Source organism: Kogia breviceps, chromosome 2 (genome assembly GCF_026419965.1).
Source record: "Kogia breviceps isolate mKogBre1 chromosome 2, mKogBre1 haplotype 1, whole genome shotgun sequence".
In the NCBI taxonomy this organism is placed as follows: domain Eukaryota; kingdom Metazoa; phylum Chordata; class Mammalia; order Artiodactyla; family Physeteridae; genus Kogia; species Kogia breviceps.
Genome location: NC_081311.1, coordinates 73627166 through 73647601, shown reverse-complemented (window position 1 = coordinate 73647601; position 20436 = coordinate 73627166). Strand labels below are relative to the sequence as shown.

General features: G+C 42.1%; 1 protein-coding gene across 4 annotated transcripts in view; it reads right to left on the bottom strand.

Moving 5' to 3' along the window:
• The window catches only part of CCDC6 (coiled-coil domain containing 6), a 114733-nt gene that overhangs the window by 33925 nt on the left and 60372 nt on the right, over nt 1–20436 (bottom strand). For all 4 annotated transcript variants that reach the window (XR_010838971.1, XM_059055076.2, XM_067025607.1 and 1 more), the window contains exon 3: nt 8850–8978. Coding sequence is in view for 3 of the 4 variants with exons in the window: in XM_059055076.2 (XP_058911059.1) it covers nt 8850–8978 (129 nt within the window). In the remaining variant the exon portion in view is untranslated. The remainder of the gene's footprint in view (nt 1–8849; nt 8979–20436) is intronic.

Genomic DNA, 20436 nt, shown 5'->3' with positions numbered 1-20436 from the left:
GCCGGGCACGTGTCAGCACCGGGGCCTGCATGAGTCCTAGTACAGCCACGTGGCTGCCTTCTGCAAGACACTCACTGTAAAGACTAGCGTACGTCCTCAAAGACACGGCACATGCAGAATGCACAAACCCCTACTCTTCCCCTTCCCAGTAACAAAGAAGAGGGATTCAACTTCACGTCTTCTGCAGGAGCTCTCTTCTGTGTTCTCAGCATCTCTACTCCATGCAACCCGTATCTACATTTTACTGCATTATCTTCTCTCCCATTTCTGTCTCCTCTCACATCCCTGCTTCCCTGCAACAAGGCTCGATTGAGATTTATCCAGCCCATGTGTGTTAATTAACAAACAATTAAACCAAGTGCCAAGGAGCTTCAGGTCCTTCTCAGTTGGTTATGCAGGAGGGAGGAATCTTGCTGCAGTAGTAATGCTGTTCCCCTAAGCACAGCACTGCCCAGAGCATCCCTCATCACTGTCCACAGGTCCACTGGCCTCCCTGGACCAGGCTCCACGAGGCCAGGGACCTGACGTCATCTTTTTTAGTAGAGTTTGCGGCACACAGCAGGCATGTTAATAAAGGTGTGTTGAATTAACACAGAATGTGAGCCACACAAGCGCAGCATGGACAAAAAAAGACAGCCACACGGATCCATGGATTAAAGAGATGGATAACCAGATCAAGGAAGGTGGTGAGACGTTTGAGGCTCAAATAATATGCATGCTCATTTTCCTGGAAAATGGGGAGGGCAAAGTACCACAGAAATTAGATGAAAACTTTGATTATTAATGGCAGCACATACAATCTTTGGAGCGCTTACTATATGTGAGTCACCAGGGATACAGGGGTGAGGTTAACATTGTACCTTCCCTCCTTTACCTTATGAGGAGCTCACGGAAAAGAAATGATTTAATTGTTAATTGCTGTTTGTGTACCAAGTGGTACAGGAAAAGGACTGAACGTTATGGAAACACTTTGGAGCACAGACCCCAAAGTGACGAGAGGAGCAAACTGGGTAACAGTTAAATAGGGATGGGGCAGGGGAGGGAGACAATGGGCCAGGCAGACCACACAGATCCATGGAAACCTGGGGGCAGGAAAGCACTGGGCACATCAGAGCACGATTTTTAAACTGCAGGTTGTGACCCACTATTGGGTTAGGAAATTAGTTCAAGTCAGTTGTCACCTACATTTTACTAAAAACGAAACAGGATTGAACAGAAAATCAGTGCAAAGCACATAAGCAAGTGTTTCACAGAACTTGTCCCGGTCATAAACACAGTTACAAAAACATCAGTGTGCTGGGTTACCATGTAAACTTATTTACTTCTGTGCAATCCACATGGGAACAATTCTGTGCAGGGAAACAAAACCTGCCACCCCAAAATAGGTCTATTTGGCACAAGGATTAATTTAGGCTGATTGTGGCATAGAGAACAGACTGGGGTTTGCCAAGGTGTGGGAGGGGTGGAGAAGGATGGGCTGGGAGTCTGGGAAGAGCAGATGCAAACTGGTATACAGAGAACGGATAAACAAACAGGTCCTACTGCATGGCACAGGGAACTGTATTCAATATCCTGTGACAAACTATAATGGAAAAGAATATGAAAAAGAGCGTATATATATGTATAACTGAGTCAGTCACTTGGCTGCACAGAATACAACATTATAAATCAACTATACTTCAATTTTTAAATAAATAAACAAATAAATGATTTAGGCTGATTCTTTTTAAGGCCCCAAAGAATCAGGAGGATTTTTTTTTTTTGGTGGTACGCGCGTCTCTCACTGCTGTGGCCTCTCCCATTGAGGAGCACAGGCTACGGACGCGCAGGCTCAGCGGCCACGGCTCACGGGCCCAGCCACTCCGCGGCAACGTGGGATCCTCCCGGACCAGGGCACGAACCCATGTCCCCTGCATTGGCAGGCGGATTCTCAACCACTGCGCCACCAGGGAAGCCCCAGGAGGAACCTTTGACCTTCCCCCTAACTGCCTAAAAGAATGTAGGTAGAGGACCTGTTCTAGAAAGGGAGCTATCACCATGACAATGGTAGCATGACCTAGGTGTGTAGAGTGCGAAGAATCCAGCAAAGCCTGTTTGTTAAAATTCCTCTCTGTGTCCCACTGTCTCTGCCTAGCAAACATTTGCCTAACGTTTGCTTTTCCCTCTGCATGTCAATTGCCTTCCTCCCCTCCTCTGAAGTTCCAAACCTCTGCCCGTGACATCCTCTTTTGTCTTTAGTGCTGAAGACAGTATTAAAGTGAGGGTTTCGACAATTTTGGCGAATTTTCTTTCCCACGTATACATGTCATTAAACTTCTGTTGATTTTCTCTGTCTCATGTCAATATCATTCTTCAACCAGCCAGAAAAACCTAGAAGGGAAGAGGATAATTTCTCCTTCCCCGACAAGAGAAATGAAAGAACTTCAATAGAACGGGAGGAGAAGCAGAACAGAAGATTTATCCCCCCAACCTACAAGTTAGAGAGTACGTCTGTTTCACAGAAGAGATCAAACTGCTGGCCTGAAGTCACACAGCTTATTCAAGTGAAAGGGAGATATGAACCCAAGAGCGTCCCGAAACTACAGGGGCTAAGATACTGTAATTACACACAGATGCTAATAAATAAAATGACCATTCCAATCCTAAAGCCAACCTTTAGAACTGGGTGTCTGTGCTTTGGGAAGAAAGGACATCTCCAATAAGAATATACACCCCAAATTCTAGAAATAACTGAGAAAACTTACTGGGCCAACCACAGGAGAAAAAAGTAAGAGGTCTAGTACATGACTGGCATCCCTGTTTGTCATTAAGTGTTCACTGAATTACATGACTAATTCTCCAACTAATTTATTCCAGATTTTTCTACTGTACTAGCTAATAACAGTTAAGTGTCAAATCCACCTGTTCATGGCTGCTGTTCTCTTCTTTCCTATAATTTTCTGTGCAAAGCACACAGAAGGTCCTCACATCTGCTGAGCTGAACTTCACTTAATAAATAAGCTAATTTGTGCCTTTTCATGCTAGTTATCCTCTGGAGAAGGAAAATCTATCCTAGTTGACAGAACACATTCTGATGAAGAGTTCTTGACACTTAGCGAATATTTTAAGTTCGAAATGTTCTTATCACCTAAATGTAACAGTGACCACATGTTGGAACAAAAGTCTTCAAATAAAGATTTATAGGCAGTGCCCACCAGTGTGTGTTAAAAAGAGCCCTTAAGAGTACTAAAGTCATATTGACTAAAGTAATCCAGTTTATTAGACTAATGCTAATTATTAGTGCTGCAAAACCTCCTAATGTTACATTTTTCTGAACATGCTTTTTTTACATCTGCTTATAAAGTATCTTTTGGAGTTAAACATTCAGAATGCTAAGTTGTATGACTTGAAGAAAACCTCTTGATCTCCCTCTGGGTTTCCTTCTCTGAAAAAGTATGAGCACGTATGAGCAGGCTAGGCCACCTATAGGCCAAGCTGGTCCATTTCCCTCCCAAGTCTGCTTCCTAGGCAGCAAGTTCTGGAGGAAGAGGAAACAGGTGCAGGTGCTGTGGTTCCAAAGCCTGGGCAGATCTGATGCCCCTGCCCCTGGATTTCCTCATGATTTCCCCACTTTCTCACATCCCCATGAGGGGCTGGGGACAAAGTAACGACAGAGGTAGTCTTCCCCTGCAATGTGGCCTTCCAGCTCTACAATTCTATGAATTCTCATCCTGCAGAACACCGACAGAACCACTGATAGCCCAGAGCCCTTGATGATCAAGCTGGTAACATTCCCTTTTTAAAGAATGAAAAGATCTCAGATTCTAAGAGAAGAACAAATGCTATCTGACTAATTCGAGGGTCCATGCCGAAGGCCTGATATTTGGTGAGATTAACTTAGGCCTCCAGCACGTGAGTTAATTGGAGTCCACCTTGCAAGGAGTCTAAAACTTAGTCCCAAACCCAGATAAGTTCTGCTTTACAGAGAATAGGCAGGTGCCTTCTTTTTCTTTCTTTCTTTTCTTTTTAAATTAATTAATTAATTCATTTATTTTTGGCTGCGTTGGGTCTTCGCTGCTGTGTGTGGGCTTTCTTTAGTTGCAGTGAGCGGGGGCTACTCCTCTAAACAGTGTGTGGGCTTCTCATTGCAGTGGCTTCTCTTGTAGTGGAGCACGGGCTCTAGGCGCTCGGGCTTCAGTAGTTGTGGCACACAGGCTCAGTAGTTGTGGCTCATGGGCTTAGCTGCTCCAAGGCACGTGGGATCTTCCCAGACCAGGGCCCGAACCCGCGTCCCCTGCATTGGCAGGCGGATTCTTAACCATCGCGCCATCAGGGAAGTCCCCAGGTGCCCTCTTAAAAACCGTTACAACCTAAGCTATGCCTTCAAAACAAACATGTTACGGCCAACACGAATCCACGGCAGAGGCCTTCCAATACCCCTTCTGCAGGTTCAACCCATTAGGTTCAAAATATAGATGATTTTTTTTTAGTTTCTTTTTATTTTTAATTGAAGTATAGTTAAAGATGTGTTTGTTTCAAGTGTACAACAAAGTGATTCCGTTATACACACACATATATATGCTTATTTAAAAATTAACAGCAGCAGCTATCTTATGTTGAGTGCTTATGTAGCAGGCATTATGCAAATCACCTTACACTCTCTCTCATTCACTGTACCTGACACAGGTTTGCTATTATTGCCATTTTACAGATAAGGAAACTGAGGCTCAGAAATGAACTGGTTGAGACAACTAGATAGTCACATGCAAAAGAATGAATTTGGACCCTACTTTACACCACATATAAAAATTAACTCAAAAGGAATCAAAGACCTAAATGTGAGAACCCAAAAAAGACAACAGGGGTAAATCTTTGTGACTTTGCATTCTAAGATATGATATCAAAACACAGCAACCAAAGAAAAAAATTAATAATTGGACTTCACCAGAATTAAAAAACCTCTATGCTTCAAAGGACACGCTCAAGAAAGTGAAAAGAACACCCACAGAAAATGAGAAAATATTTGCAATGATGTATCTCATAAGGGACTTGTATCTTATAAAATACATATATTATATGTATAAGGATATATAAGGAACTCTTATAATTCCGTAATAAAAAGACCTTGAATAGACATTTCTTCAAAGAAGATATACAAATGGCCAAGAAGCACCTGAAAATATACTCGACATCATTAGCCTCAGGGAAATACAAAACCACACTGTGATACCACTTCACATCCACCAGGATGGTTGCAATAACATGGTGCAGCCACCTTGAAAACTGTCTGGCATTTCCTTCAAAAGATAAATAGAGAGTTGCCATGTGGCCCTGCAATTCCAATCTTATTTCCAAGAAAAATTAAAACACATGTCCATGCAAAAAATCGTACATGAATGTTCACAGCAGCATTACTCATAATAACCAAAAGGCTGACACAACCTAAATAACCAGCAAATGATGAACGGATAAACAAAATGTGGTACATCCATATAATGGATTATTACTTAGCCAGGAAAAGGAATGAAGTACTGATATATGCTACACCGTGGATAAAAATATCACGCTAAGTGAAAGAAGGCAGTCACACAAGACCACACACTATATGATTCCGTTTATAGGAAAGTGTCGAGAATAAGCAAATACACAGAGACAGAAAGTAGAGTAGTGGTTGCTTAAGGGGACTAGGGGATTGAGCAACAAGGTTTCTTCTGAGGTGATGAAAATGTTCTAAAATTGATTTTGGTTATGGTTACACAACACTAAATATACTAAAAACCACTGTATTGTACACTTTAAATGGATGATTTGTAATGGTATGTGAATTACATCTCAATAAAGCTGCTCTACCAAAAAAATAAATTAATTAAGATATTTAGCAGAGGAAAGAGGTTCACATCTGGTTCCATTCAAGTCCAGTACCCAGGCCCTGAACCTACCCTACACTGCCTTTCAAAGTACAAATGACAGCTCTCCAGGCACCTGTCTAAATCCACACTTTATTTAAACTCTTCCAAAAAAGCAGTGGCAAGGCACGGGACACACAGGATAATTGCCTTCAAATAGCTTTTAGTTTTAAAAATATGTTTATTGTCAGAGAGAAGAGCAAAGGTATGTACTACACACATATATCATTATAATGCATAGTACAGCACATGCCTTGGCTCTTCTGATAATAATTTCAGTATAGGATATATTATATTATACAGACTATGATATATCGTAAATATTATAATACAGATGATAATCCCAAGAGATGGCCACAAGAAAGGATCAGATCACATCCATGGAAACATGGAAGACATTTATTTCTACAGTAGAAAAAAACAAACATTCCCCCCTAACACCGACTAAAATTACTTGTAGCTAAAACAAATAAATTCCCCAACATACAAGTATCCTAGACATACCCAAGAGAAAGGGGGGAAAGTTTTAGGATGGTGTTACTTTTCTCCATCTTAATTAAAATGAGGACTTGTAATGGCCTATATGGGAAAAGAATCCAAAGAAAGAGTGGATATGTGTATATGTACAACTGATTCACTTCACTGTACACCTGCAACTAACACAACATTGTAAATCAACTCTACTCCAATAAAAATTTTTAAAAATTAAAAGAATAAAATAAGACTTGATATCCCAGATCTGAGGATAATTTCTAGTTTAGGGCTTTGCAATGCACACATGCCATTGCGGAAATCCATTTCTTTAGTGCTGAGGTCTGAAATAAGCCTTACAGCAGACTAAATCATTAACTTTGGGAGAATGTATGCCTTGGGCCTCATTTTAAAAGCATTTAGTTACTAAAGTTTCCAAAGAGCCTTAAGAGCCATCCATCCTCTCTCCCAGGGATGGTACGATCAGCCAACCCTTCTCTTTCTGACTCTAGGCCACTACCTCCACCTTGTGGCCACGGGTCAGAGCTCCAAAGTCTCCTCAAGGAGCCTGTAAACAAATACAAGATAGAAGCTACTTCCGGTATTGACAGCCATCACAGGGAAGCTGGTGACCAAGTGAACTTTTCACAATACCAACCACTGTGAAAATTTCACCTGGCCGCTTGGTTAACTCTTGATTAACAAGTACCAGTAACGAGTTCTTGGTATGTCAGGGACTTAAACAAGAATCTTCAAAACTTTAATTTGAAAAGAACTTGCTATTGCCTACCCTGGAAATCAAACAGGTGAACTTTGGAATAAAATGATTTAAGCTGGGAGCAGGGTCGGGGGGGGGCGGGGGATGTGGAGGAGTTTTCTAAATTTAGAAATTGCATCTGAATTCCAAAGAGGACAGGTAAGAATAGATTACTCTGGATATGTGTAAAACAGCCAAGCCTTGGAAATGAAACTGTTTTGTTCTTTAACCTAGAAGGAATGGAAAAATTTCCAAGGCCATTATTCATAGTCTTAGAAAACCCAGCGACGTTCCACCCTTTGATATAGGTAGATACAAGAATAACACAAAAACCAAAAGTCAGTCCAATTAGTTTAAAACTAACCCTGACTTCCTCTCAAGCGTGACATTCCCGTCACCGTTTCAGTCTCAAGCGCAATGATGAAATGAGAATGGTCCTGAGGGTGATTCAAGAACCAGTCAGCATGGACTAAGATGCACAGAAAGATTCTAAACTTGGGAAAAGTCAGACAACTTTGCATGAAGAGCTTGGCCAAATCATCAAAGTGGTCATTTGGATCTACATCACAAAGCACTAGAAAATGTGAATACACTGAATTTGACATGGAAACCAGGTGGCACTAGACTACGGTCAGCCTCTTCTAACTTTGGTTTTTTGTTTTTTGTTTTTTTGCGGTACACGGGCCTCTCACTGTTGTGGCCTCTGCCGCTGCGGAGCACAGGCTCCGGACGCTCAGGCTCAGCAGCCATGGCTCACGGGCCCAGCGGCTCTGCGGCATGTGGGATCTTCCCGGACCAGGGCACGAACCTGTGTCCCCTGCATCGGCCGGCGGATTCTCAACCACTGCGCCACTAGGGAAGCCCGAGCCTCTCCTAACTTTGGGAAAATAGCATGGGGAAAAGCACTAGGGGCTTCTGTCTGACACCCTAACTTGGAAGGACTGATAACAGTGGCCCACGATTCTGTGAGTTGGCAGATAAAGACCAGCCTGGCCTCCTAAGGCAAGACCTGTGCTCAAATACCAACGTCTACCAAGGGCAATGGCCAAAGAAACTGCACTATCACCTTCCACCTTCTGTACCTTTTTAAGCTTGCCACGCCTGACATTAGTTTGTGCTTCTCTGCTTGTAAATGGAAAACCTGGGCCCAGAGAAGTTTAACTTCTCTGAAGTTAATGCAAGGTCACAAAACTAATTAGTGGCTGAACCAGGATGAGCAACTAAGTCTAGGACTCCATACCTGTACTGACAAATCTAGGTGGGAAAAGACAGGGTTCATATAAGTTTGCTAATAATTCAAAGACAAAAAATGCTAACTGTTCTGAAGAACCCTTGAAAGAAAAGTTTTAGTTCCATAGCCACACTGTCTCAGGAACTTTCACAGAAACGATCCTGTGGTTAAAAACATATTCTTCCCCCTTTTGCAAAAGGAACCTAACATTTCCTGCCTATAAATCAGTACATCACAACGTATCTCCTGAAACTTTATTAATTGTGGTTAAAAAAAGCACAAGTGTGTGAAAGAGTGAGCAGGTGCTATGCAGATCTGCCAATGTGTACTTCAGACAGGAAGTCGCCGCTGTGGGAAGAAAAAGTTGAAAAATATTTTTCACTGATATTCCTCAGGACCTCTGAAAGCTTGAAAGAACAGTTGATGATATGAGAAAAAAATATATATATATATATAAAACTATAACTACCCTAAAAAGGGTACAAAGAGAACCATACATTTTTACCTGTTCTAACGTAAGCTGCTTAGAAATGGTATCGTTCTCCAGTTTCTTAATTTTCTTCATCAGTTTGTTGACCTGGAATTCCTGCTCCTGCTCGAGATGCTGTTCTAGTTCAGCTTTCTCATGCTGCAACTGGAAAATGAAAACACACAGATGCGGAAATCAAGACACTCAAAAGCCATGGGAACGATAGCTCCAAAAGCTAGTTAAACCGAGGATAAGATATCATAAAAGTTACAGTCATTTCTGCTCATATGTCCAAGTGTACACCTAGTAACTTGCTCCTGATTCCTCTAACTTATAACCAAAAATTATAGTGCATAGTCAGAGGCACTTGATCTTAATCAAAAGGCCAATAAATGATAGGGCAAATATATCAGAGCATCAAACCATGATTAAACACCGATTTCAATTTTTAAGAACTTATAAGTGGTTATCTCTGTAGGGAACAATTGAGGATGAGGAAAGGAAGAAAACTTACTTTCCAGCATATATATAACCCTTTGGTACTCTTAAATTTTTATACCATGAGCATAAAAATTATTAAAAAATAGAAATTTTGCAACTGTCGGTTTTTATTGAATGAATTACGGTTTACTTGCATTTATACAATGTGTGGAGAGAGGGACGAGATGCTACCATCACAAAAAATACTTAGTAAATTATTATGAATGCTGTTTCCCAATGTACTAGTAAGCATGCTTGGCAAAAATAAGTACAAATAATTAACTTTCTGTAATGAGAGGAAACATCACACCTCCTACATCTTTCCTAAAAAAACAAAAGGCAAGGCCTGTTATTTATGAAATTAAAAGATAAGGTTATGGTGTTGCTGCAAAAGAAATTTTTTAAAAAATGTACTCCAACCTTCAAAACCAAAAGAGAATAAAAGAAATTCAGTGGACACACAACGACTGGGGTTCTCATGAATCACTATGCATTATTTCTAATGTTCCCAGCTGGGAGGGGCTGTTGATTCATGGTAGGGGGTGAAGGGAATGAGAGCCACAGGACCTGGTATTTTCAGAACCATGGGCACATTAAGCAAAAACTACTAAAAACAATGAAGCACACATAGTTTGATTGCGGGGTCTAGATGACACTACTCCCTAATTCTACCTTCAAAACCAATTCCTCAGGCAGGCAGTGCGTACAAGGCTCATCACATGTGTTAGGCAGGCATGATCACCCCCATTTCATATGTGACGAAACAGGTTACTGGACCAAGGCAATTCATCTGGAAGGCGGCAGAGCCTGGGGCCCAAACCCTGCTCTGAACTCTAAACCAGAGCTCTCCCACCGGATCCTGAGCAAACCTCAAGAGGGGCTGGCTTCACACTCCTCCAACCGCATGTGCCTAGTGCGCCCTTGGCTTTCGGAAGGTCAAATGACTAAATGTAGAAAACAGTGAGCCATAGACGCCCGCCCTGTGGATGCTGTGTCTCTTTGTAAACCCCGCACAGGGTGAGATGGACAACAGAGAGCTCAGTGGGCCTGATGGACCTCCAAAGGCTACACCTAACCATCTCCACATTTGAAACAATTTCCATTGCTCTGAAAGCACCATACTTGGTGTTTAAGAAGAAAACAAAAAAAATTAAAAATCTGACATCTTCTTCCAACACTGGAAATGTTGACTAAACAGATGCTGTTTTCCCTCCAACTGTTTTTGATGCACAACTCCAACAAAACTGGTCAGCCTTGCAGGGACGGAGAAAGAAAGCAGATGTGAAGAGGTGCTTACGGCGACGAGTCTATTTTTAGCTATAACCCTTTAAAACTCAGTTTCTGCAAGACCAAGCAGTAATTACAAGAACTAAGAGTAACGCACAGAGGATGAGAAGAGTTTCCAGCATTTCGGACACAAAGACCTCAGTGGGAAAAGCATCACTTACGAGGAAAAAATAGCAAAACATGTACATCTTCCACTAACAGCTGTATTCTATAAACATTACCTGTGTGGCATGTCTTCTACCTGAATGTATTATGTTAGAGGGAGTACAATCTATGGTTAAGACATTATCCTTGCCCTAAAATAGTTTATGAACACTAAGCTTAAATGGTAACTACTGGTTTTAGAAAAATGAACTGTAGTCTTAAAACCTTTAAACCATTTGCATAGCTTTTAAAAAATATTAGCTATGTTTTCCTCTAATATGTTTTCAATTGCTGTCTTTTTTATTTGAAAGAGCCCCCTCCCACCTTTTTTTTTTAGCGTTATGCTTCTGCCTTGAAGTAAATTAAAACAATAAAGGATGCAATCTAATGTTGAAAAATCTCTCGCCCCGCCAAGCAGCAGTTGTCGTAGAATATCAATCTGAGCAAAGGTAAGGTTTTCATTGGCTTAGAGGAAAATACTCATATACAGACAGATGGCCTAACACCGTCAATATCTGATTAGGTATTTCCTATAAGAATACAGATTCAACTAGTAATGAAATCTATAAAAAGCTCTCAATTTGAAAAGGCTTTTTCCTCTCAAGAGCCATACCCTAAGGAAAATTGGATGGTTAAGCTGTCGTTACCAGAACTCAAGCGAGGTCCCTGGGTTATGTTAACCCATTGGGAAAATGTCAAGCCATCCTGAGCTCTAACTCTGCCAAAGACAACAGTTTTCATCATCCCCCAAAGACAGACCTGGAAGAAATGGCTCTGCTGCCTGCTTTGTTTTGCCATCTCTCGGGCAACAGGCACTCTCGGGGCAGGGCATGGAGTTTCTGAACAGAATACTAGAAACAGAAAATCTGGTTCTTCCTTGGAACCAAAAAACCACCAATAAAAAGAAAAACACAGAGAAAAATACAGAAACAACCCCCGCCAAACCAATTATGAGATGAGATTTAAGATGGGCAAGGAGAAGGGGGCAGAGCAGGGCAAGAGAACTTGAGGAACTAATAGCCATAGAGTTTGCCTCATAACAGTTTGCCTGAGAAAAATTCAGAAACCGTTCCTGTTTTAAATAGATACCACGTGGGCTTCCCTGGTGGCGCAGTGGTTGAGAGTCTGCCTGCTGATGCAGGGGACGCGGGTTCGTGCCCCGGTCCGGGAAGATCCCACATGCCGCCGAGCGGCTGGGCCCGTGAGCCATGGCCGCTGAGCCTGCGCGTCCGGAGCCTGTGCTCCGCAACGGGAGAGGCCACAGCAGTGAGAGGCCCGCATACAGCAAAAAAAAAAAAAGATACCACGTATATTCAAGCCATTTGGCCCCAACAAGACTGGAACCAACACCCCGAATCCACCTGCCTATTTTATTTTATTATTTTCTGCATTTGGCCACGCCTTACAGCATGCGGGATATTAGTTCCCTGACCAGGGATCCAACCGTGCCCCCTTCAGTGGAAGCGCGGCGTCCTAACCACTGGACCGCCAGGAAATTCCCCCCACCTGACTATTTTAAAGCTATAGCCCATGACACCATAAACAAAATCGCTAAAAGGAAGCCTGGATTAGGCTGACCCAGGACCTATCAAAAGAACGAAACTCCAGTTTCATCTCTGGGTAGCATCTTCAACATGGGCATAAAATTCAAGACATGATTTTACATTTCTAACCAAAGGTCTTAACACTTTATGAACAATTTTAAATCTTTCAATTAGGTCAGAGATCCTGAACTAGAACAAAACTCATTCAACCTAAGAAGTAAGTAGTCAAGCAAATTCTATTAATGGGTTTGAAAAAAATTCATGTGTTTGCCTTCAAAATATCTAAAGCAAAATGCTTAAGTAGATTAAAATGTTTCCAAAATCACGGCTTCCCTGGTGGCGCAGTGGTTGAGAATCCGCCTGCGATGCAGGGGACACGGGTTCGTGCCCTGGTCCGGGAAGATCCCACATGCCGCGGAGCGGCGGCTGGGCCGAGGCGCGGCCGCGCTGAGCCTGCGCTCCGCAACGGGAGAGGCCATGACAGTGAGAGGCCACAGCGAGGAGAGGCCCGCGTACCACAAAATGTTTCCAAAATCAGAATTTTCTGTAAATATACTTCTTATAAAGTCAATCTCAAAGACTATGGAAGAGATTTGGAACTCTACCTGTGCAATATATTGTTACCATTAACAACAAAAAACCTTACAAAATGGTAATTATATTATATAACCGATGATCCACTGGCAGCACATTTTCAATATAATGAGGGTTATATAAATAAAGATTTGTTCCTTAGGATTCAGCACGAAAAATATATTAACATAAGTGAAAAGGCTATAAGCAAAAATACAACCACAAACCTGTAATATTCTAAGTACTCAAACATGAGCATGTTTTGACTTTATCCACTCACACATGGAGTCCCAAAGCCAATTTCCAGCCCATTAAAAAGCACAAGTATAGCATTAAGCTGATCTAAAAACAGGCAAGCCTTAAGCATCAGTGAATTACCAATAATTGTTGTCTTTCTCATAATTTACAAAAGCTTTCTGGAGCCACTTCAGTAAACCAGGCTTCTTATATCGGAGATTCAAGAACTCTTCACTGAATGGCTTTTCTTCTGGGCAAAATTCTCCCCAGCAGGTAAAGGCACCACCGCAGGTGCACGTGGATGAGGCTGGCCGCCCACCTAGCACACAGCAGGCGCGCCAAATCCCAGGCTGGGCGAAGTGTGTTTGCAAGTGTGTCTGGGCCTGTTGTCAATCCAGCCAGTGCCAAATGAGGCATGCCTTCTGGCCACCAGCCCCGGGACCCAGCTTTCTCAGTGCAACCTGAGGATAAACCCAAGATGCCCCCACCTCTGTTTTCAGATTAGTCAACACTAATCATTCTCTCTGTGTACAACCCACAGCTCTGCAACCAACGTGCCTGGTTTATTGACAACCACCAAGGACTAGAGCCATTTGCACTGGACCAAGTAAAGCTCACCATAGGACAGTGACCACATTAAGTCATTGGACTGTCAAAAACAATTACAGTAAATCCCCTACACACGAACCTTCAAGTTGCAAGCTTTCAAAGATGCGAACGTGCGTTTGACACATCCAATCACGTAAGTTAGTTCACGTGTCTGGCGTACATTGTCATGTGCGTGCATCCTCTACGAGTGGTGGTGCTTTTGTGTACTTTATTGTAAGTACTGTATAGAGTACAGTAGTACAGTATCTTTATTTCAAGCCCAGGATGTCCGGAAGCAAGTGTAAAAGCAGTAGTGATGTAGCTGGTACTACTGTACTTTTCAAGGTACTGAACTGTAAGATTAAAAATGTTTTTTCGTGTGTGTGTTTGTTTTTTATGTATTAATATTATTTGTGTGACAGTACTATACAGATGATTGTGTTAATTGGGTACCTAGGCTAACTTTGTTGGACTAATGAACAAATTGGACTTGCAGACATGCTCTCGGAACAGAACTCATTTGCATGTAGAGGACCTACTGTATCATGCAGTTAACATGGCCTTTGAGAAAAAAGTTCAGAACTCTCTCTCACAACACTGAGTCTCTTAACCAACTCTGAACCATTCTGCTGAGCAGAAAGCCTGCCTCCCACCTCAAACTCAGTGCCTCACCACTAAATGCCTCCTGGGCCCACACTTATGCCCACCTCCTTCCCCCTCTGTTACTGGTACTATTATTCTCATTCTACACACACCTCATCAGTTACCAAATGGCATTAAGTCAGCCCCCGGAACAGCTGTCAAATATACCCTGTGCTTTCTGTGCTCTAGTTCAAGTCTTTTATTCCTTTTCACCGGGCCACCGCCAAAGCCTCCTAATGGATCCCCCCAGGTCCAGCGTAGATCATGCTAGACTAAACTAATAGAGTTTTCTATTTATTCAATACCATGCTCAAAACCTTGCAATGGCTCCATACTACCTGCAGAGTAAGTCCAAACTCATTGGTATGATGTTCAACTACTCCCATGATCCAGTCCCCGTGCAAGCTTCCCACGGTTTCCTCATGCTACTTTCACACTCAGCCCAAGTGACAGTCTAAGGTTTATAAACATCAATGCCTTCAGGGTCCAGGCATCTGGCAAAGAATGATGGGTCTCAGCACAGAGAGTGGTGGTAACTGCGGTTAGAGGCATAGCTCGTGTCTTCTTCTAAAGACTTTTTCCCTGAAAAAACACATTTTAAAAAATGAAGCCTATCATGCCAGGCAAACGTGTCTGCAGACCACTCCAGCCCAGGGGCTTCCAGACCACAAGCCCTGCCAGCCACACAGGACTACGCTAACACAGGCTGCTGCACCCCAAGCCTATAGCCCTGGTCACACTGCCCTCTGCCTAGAGTACCTGGACCCCTCCCTCCAACTTTCTGAAACTCCCACAGCTCCTTCCCATACACCCTCAGCATCATGTATACTCCCCGTTCTTCAGGCTGGGATAAGCGCAGTGTGCTTCCAGTGCATCTCCACATCTTGTTCATGGTGGTTTCATATCCTTTCTATGAGTTACTTCAAAAAGCAGCTAATACTTCAAGGCACTAGTTACTATGTAGCAAGCACTTTATGCACGCACACCAATGCACTTAATATTCCTAACTCTGTGGTAGATACTACCATCTGCATTTTACACATTATGAAGCCACAGCTTAGAGAAATGAAGTAAGCTGCCCAGAGTCACACAGCTGGTCACAGGTAGAACCTGGCTTAAAGTACAGGCTTCTGGCTTCAAAGCCTTTATTCTTATTCCCTGACGTGTGCTGCCACCCTTGAGCACCTGGGTACACTCTCAATCACCCTTACAGCACTGTGAGCTCTATGAACAGCAGTGACCAGGACTTGTTCAACTCTACCCCAGAGCATCTAGAAAAATGTCTTATCTATGCAAATACTGACTAGATGAATGGTAATAACCTCACTTCCTACAGACTCTTTCCCCCATATATATATATATATATATATATATATGGCCCCAAATCAAGAAATATAACATCGCCAGCAGCAACCCAAAGCCCAGTGCATCCCTTCCAGATCACACCCTCTATCCCCTAGAGGTAACTGCTCTCCTGATTCTTATGGTATTCACTTCTTTGCATCTTTTATCTTAAAAGATTTTACTATTATTTCTAAACATTAGTTTTTGCTTGATTTTATATTCTTTTTTGTCTAGCACCTTCTGCTAAATGAAATTGTGATTTCATTCATTCACCCCTGTTATTGAGTATAACTGAGGTGTGTATTTTAATTGCCTGATAATATCCCATTGGATGAGTATATCAAAATTTATCCACTCTACAGAGATGGGTATTCAGGTCATTTCTAGTTTTTCACTATTATGAACAATGTCACAAAGAACATTCTTCTACACATCTGGTACACACGTGCAACCATTATAAGATGTACCTAGGGGTGGAACTGCTGGGTTAAAGATAATGAATATTTCCAAGTTCATTAGGTAATGCCAAATTATTTTTAAAATGGTTGAAACCATTTCCATTCTCTGACAGTATGCATGGGGATTCTCTAGTAATATCTTTCTTTCCGTGATTTATTTCACCTTTCCTGATTACTAATTGGGTTGTGTACCTTTCTATATGGTTACTGGCCATTTTGCTACGTGTTTATATGAAGAGCCAGTTCAAGTCTCTAGCCATTTCTCTTTGGGGTTGCCTGTTTTCCTTGCTGATTTGTAGTTTTGTGTTGGTTACATATGTTGAAAATACCTTCCTCCACTCTGTGGCTTGTCCCTGCATTCTCTCTACATGATTTCCTGTGTCTTTGGTCTTCTTCTCCAGGCATTAATTAATTAATAACAACACTCCCAAATTTATATCTTTAGCCCAGACTTCCCTTGTTGAGAGAACCTGCCTATTTGTTACTTACATTTGGATGTCTAGACATCTCAACTGCACTTCTGACCTTGCCACTCCAAGTCTACTCCACTTGCCATCTTTTCCACCTTAAATGGTGGGAAAGAACTCTATTCTTCCAGTCATTGAGGCCAAAACCAAAGTCTTCCATGATCCTGTCTTTGACTCACACCCACTTCTAATCTCTCCTAAAATCCTGTAGGACAGCCCCTCAAAATGCACCAAAAATTCAATAAAATTTTATTTGTAGTTGAAACTTGTGGCCTAGGGTGAATGGTACCTTACTCTAGAAAATTCCATCTTCTTCTGCCAGGCACCAGAAGTCTGAGTCTACCTTAAACCAAAACCAAAGCTAGCTCTCTAGCTCACCCAGATGATGCAAAACTGGTTCACTCTTGTCCTGAGGGTGTAGCTCTTCATGATTCCAGCTTACAGTGGGGGTGATTTTTCTTTGTCCTCACCTTTGGCCAGCCCCGAGCTCTGACTTCTGTAACCCTAGCTCCACACAACTGTCAAAAGCACAATTCAGTTTCTTGGCTGTTCTATAACAAATAAATAGAAAATGTGCTCAGGACAAAAGGAGCCTCGGGTGCTGGGTCTCCTCTCAATTCCTACCCTCCCCAGATCTCCAACAGTTCTTCACGATCTTGTTAGTTCTTTCATTTATCCTCGGTGAGGTTTGCCTGAACTGTCGAACCTGTCATTTTCTAAAGGGAAACTCATATATAACTTTTGCAAGGGAAAAAAATAGGTAGGCCCTTCCAGAAAATTACTTTTTTTTTTTTTTTTTAATAAGCTTTTTTTTTTTTTTTTTTTTTTGCGGTACGCGGGCCTCTCACTGTTGTGGCCTCTTCCATTGCGGAGCACAGGCTCCGGAAGCACAGGCTCAGCTGCCATGGCTCATGGGCCCAGCCGCTCCGCAGCATGTGGGATCTTCGGGGACCGGGGCATGAACCCGTGTCCCCTGCATCGGCAGGCAGACTCTCAACCACTGCGCCACCAGGGAAGCCCCAGAAAATTACTTTTTAAATGTTGTTTTCTTGTCAGCATCCTCAACACCAAGGACAAGCTCTCACCTCTGAGCGGAGGGCTCCAGTACATGGGGCTTCCCGCCCACTCACAATACCTAAGGGGCTAAGTCTGAGTTTCCTAGATTCCCAGTAGCATCATGCTGCTTAAAGCATTAACACCTTTAAAGATATCTGGTTAGGAGGGAGGTTTTAAAAAGATGCTCCACAAATAAGATAAAGAAGTCCTTTAGGCTCTAGAGTTAACCTGCAAAAAAAAAAAAATCCATTTTGCAAAAACTAGCCTTTTCTTCTTTGAGGAATAGAGAGTATTTAGCCCAAAGAAAGAATTCATTCTAAGCTGAGACCTTACTGTAAATTAAAGTAAAAAGCCCCATCTTTCTTATCCAGTTTATGAATAAAGAGGAAAAAGGAAAGTAAAGATAATTAGCAGCAGGATATAACTCTGTATTTTAAGGTAATTACTAACTGGGCTGAGTGTAAACTGTTTTGAAAATGAAAAAAAATTTACCCAAGAAATGCAAAACGTTGCAACATTTATAACTGTAAAGTTTTGAAATCATTTGAAAAGTGTTTCCAGTGATAGCTCAAGTCCATCTACAGTGAAGCCAAGTATCCTTCAAACACCAAGATTCACCTTTTCAATTAGAAATAACAATGCTTACCCCTACCCTGGTAAAGAAAGCAACCTCACTCCAGCTTCACCTCATTATTTTTAATTTCCTTTTCCTTCTACCTTTATTTCCTACCTGTGCTTTCCCGTATTTCGTCAAAGAAGTCAGCCTGGAAGGCTTCTAAGCCCTTGCCCTTGCCCTTACACTTTGGGGAGGCTGGCACATTAACTCCGGCCGTAACAACAACACACATGCACACACTTTGAAAAAAAAAAAAAACTCAGTGATTTCTGAAGACTAAAGAACTGCATCAAATTTCGTGTATTTCCTAATCACAATGCAAATTATGTTAGACTGAGAGATTTCTGGCATGCTGCTACCAGGAAAGTTTTGGCTTATAATTTGTCCTCTGGTGGTTGCAGCATTTAAAATGCAATGAAAACATCCCAGAAGCCCTTTGCAGATGTATTATGAACACAATGTATAGGCCCCTTGCTCCGTGAAAAGAAACAAACAACACACAAAGCTGAGGTTCAGATAATTTGGAATGAAAAATAGCAACAACGAGAAAACCCAACTTTGCCCCAAATGTTCTGTTAGCTATTAGGTGATAGCCAATTTTTCTGCTCAGCATTAGTAGCCCTGAAAAACTAAAAGCCAAGAGGCCCACTGGTTGAGCCAGCTTAATGAAGAACATATTTCAAGGTCTCTTCTCCCCTGCCATCAGGGAACAAGTTTTCACCTGAATGGATGCAATGGCAGTGTTAGCCTTGGTGCCTTTAAAATGAACTGAACAGAGTTTCATACATATTTATCACCCTGACATGTGATTTTGCTGTCTGAACAAACAAAATCCCTGCACCGCCGTCTTAGTGACTTGGAGAACTTGAAGTAAAAAAAAAAAGGGAGCCTCACGGATGGACCTAGAGCCTGTCATACAGAGTGAAGCAAGTCAGAAAGAAAAACAAATACTGTAGGCTAACACACATATATGGAATCTAAAAAAACGGTACTGAGGAACCTAGTGGCCGGAAAGGAATAAAGACACAGACTTAGAGAATGGACTTGAGGACACAGGGAAGGGGAAGGTGTGACAAAGTGAGAGAGTAGCATTGATATATATACGCTACCAAATGTAAAATAGCTAGCTAGCGGGAAGCAACCGCATAGCACAAGGGAGATCAGCTCGGTGCTTCGTGACCACCTAGAGGGGTGGGATAGGGAGGGTGGGAGGGAGACGCAAGAGGGAGGAGATACGGGGATATATGTATATGTACAGCTGATTCACTTCGTTATACAGCAGAAACACACCATTGTAAAGCAATTTTACTCCAACAAAGATATTGAAAAAAAAAAAAAGGCAGCCTCAGATTCTGGTGAACAGGCTTGAGAAGGGAACTGGGGGTCTACACTCACGTCTAACGCCTGTGGACACTCCTGCTGCCCAGAGACACAGCCTTGCAGGGGGTAGGGAAGTACAGGCTGCAGGAAAATCCTGCATCCATTCACTTGGTATTGGAAGAAGAAACTACTTCTCCAGACTGAGGGGAGGAGAGGGAGAAGGAAAATGAAGGTAAGCCTTTGCCTAGATGAATAGACAGATTTGGGGACTTACTGAAATCCTTCCTCTCAGTTTCACTCTGAACTGCTCAGCAATACATCATGTGGTATTGGTGGCTTCAGCAGTGGTTTTTGCCCACAACTTCCTTCCTTCCCTCCATATATCATCTTTCCATAGGTGTTAGGAAACTGCAACTGCTTTAATTCCAGGAGGCATTTTCACCTCAGGGAGCAAGTCAATAATAGTAAAAATAAGCCATGCCACTTAACAAGAAATCCAGGAAACCTTTATTTGTAAGTGCTTTCAATCATCAATAAGAATGTGTCTCCCCCATAATGAGTGCAATAATTTCTATTACAGCTATAGTGGCGTTATTTTCTGAGGACCACATCCAATTTCAAGTGTGAATCAAAAGAACAAAACTACAAACCTATCTGTTATTTTAAGGTCTAAAATTTGAATACTGGATTAGAGTGAAAAGATTCAGAGATACATATAATACCTAGTACTCTTATCTCACTCCTGTTCCAGTCTTTTAAAAAAAGATTAAAAAAAAATATTCATTACCTTTTGGCAGTGCTATTGGTTGAGAAGAGTGTAGGCCACAATTGAACAGCGCTTCCCAAGAGCAGGAAGTGAACCTGATG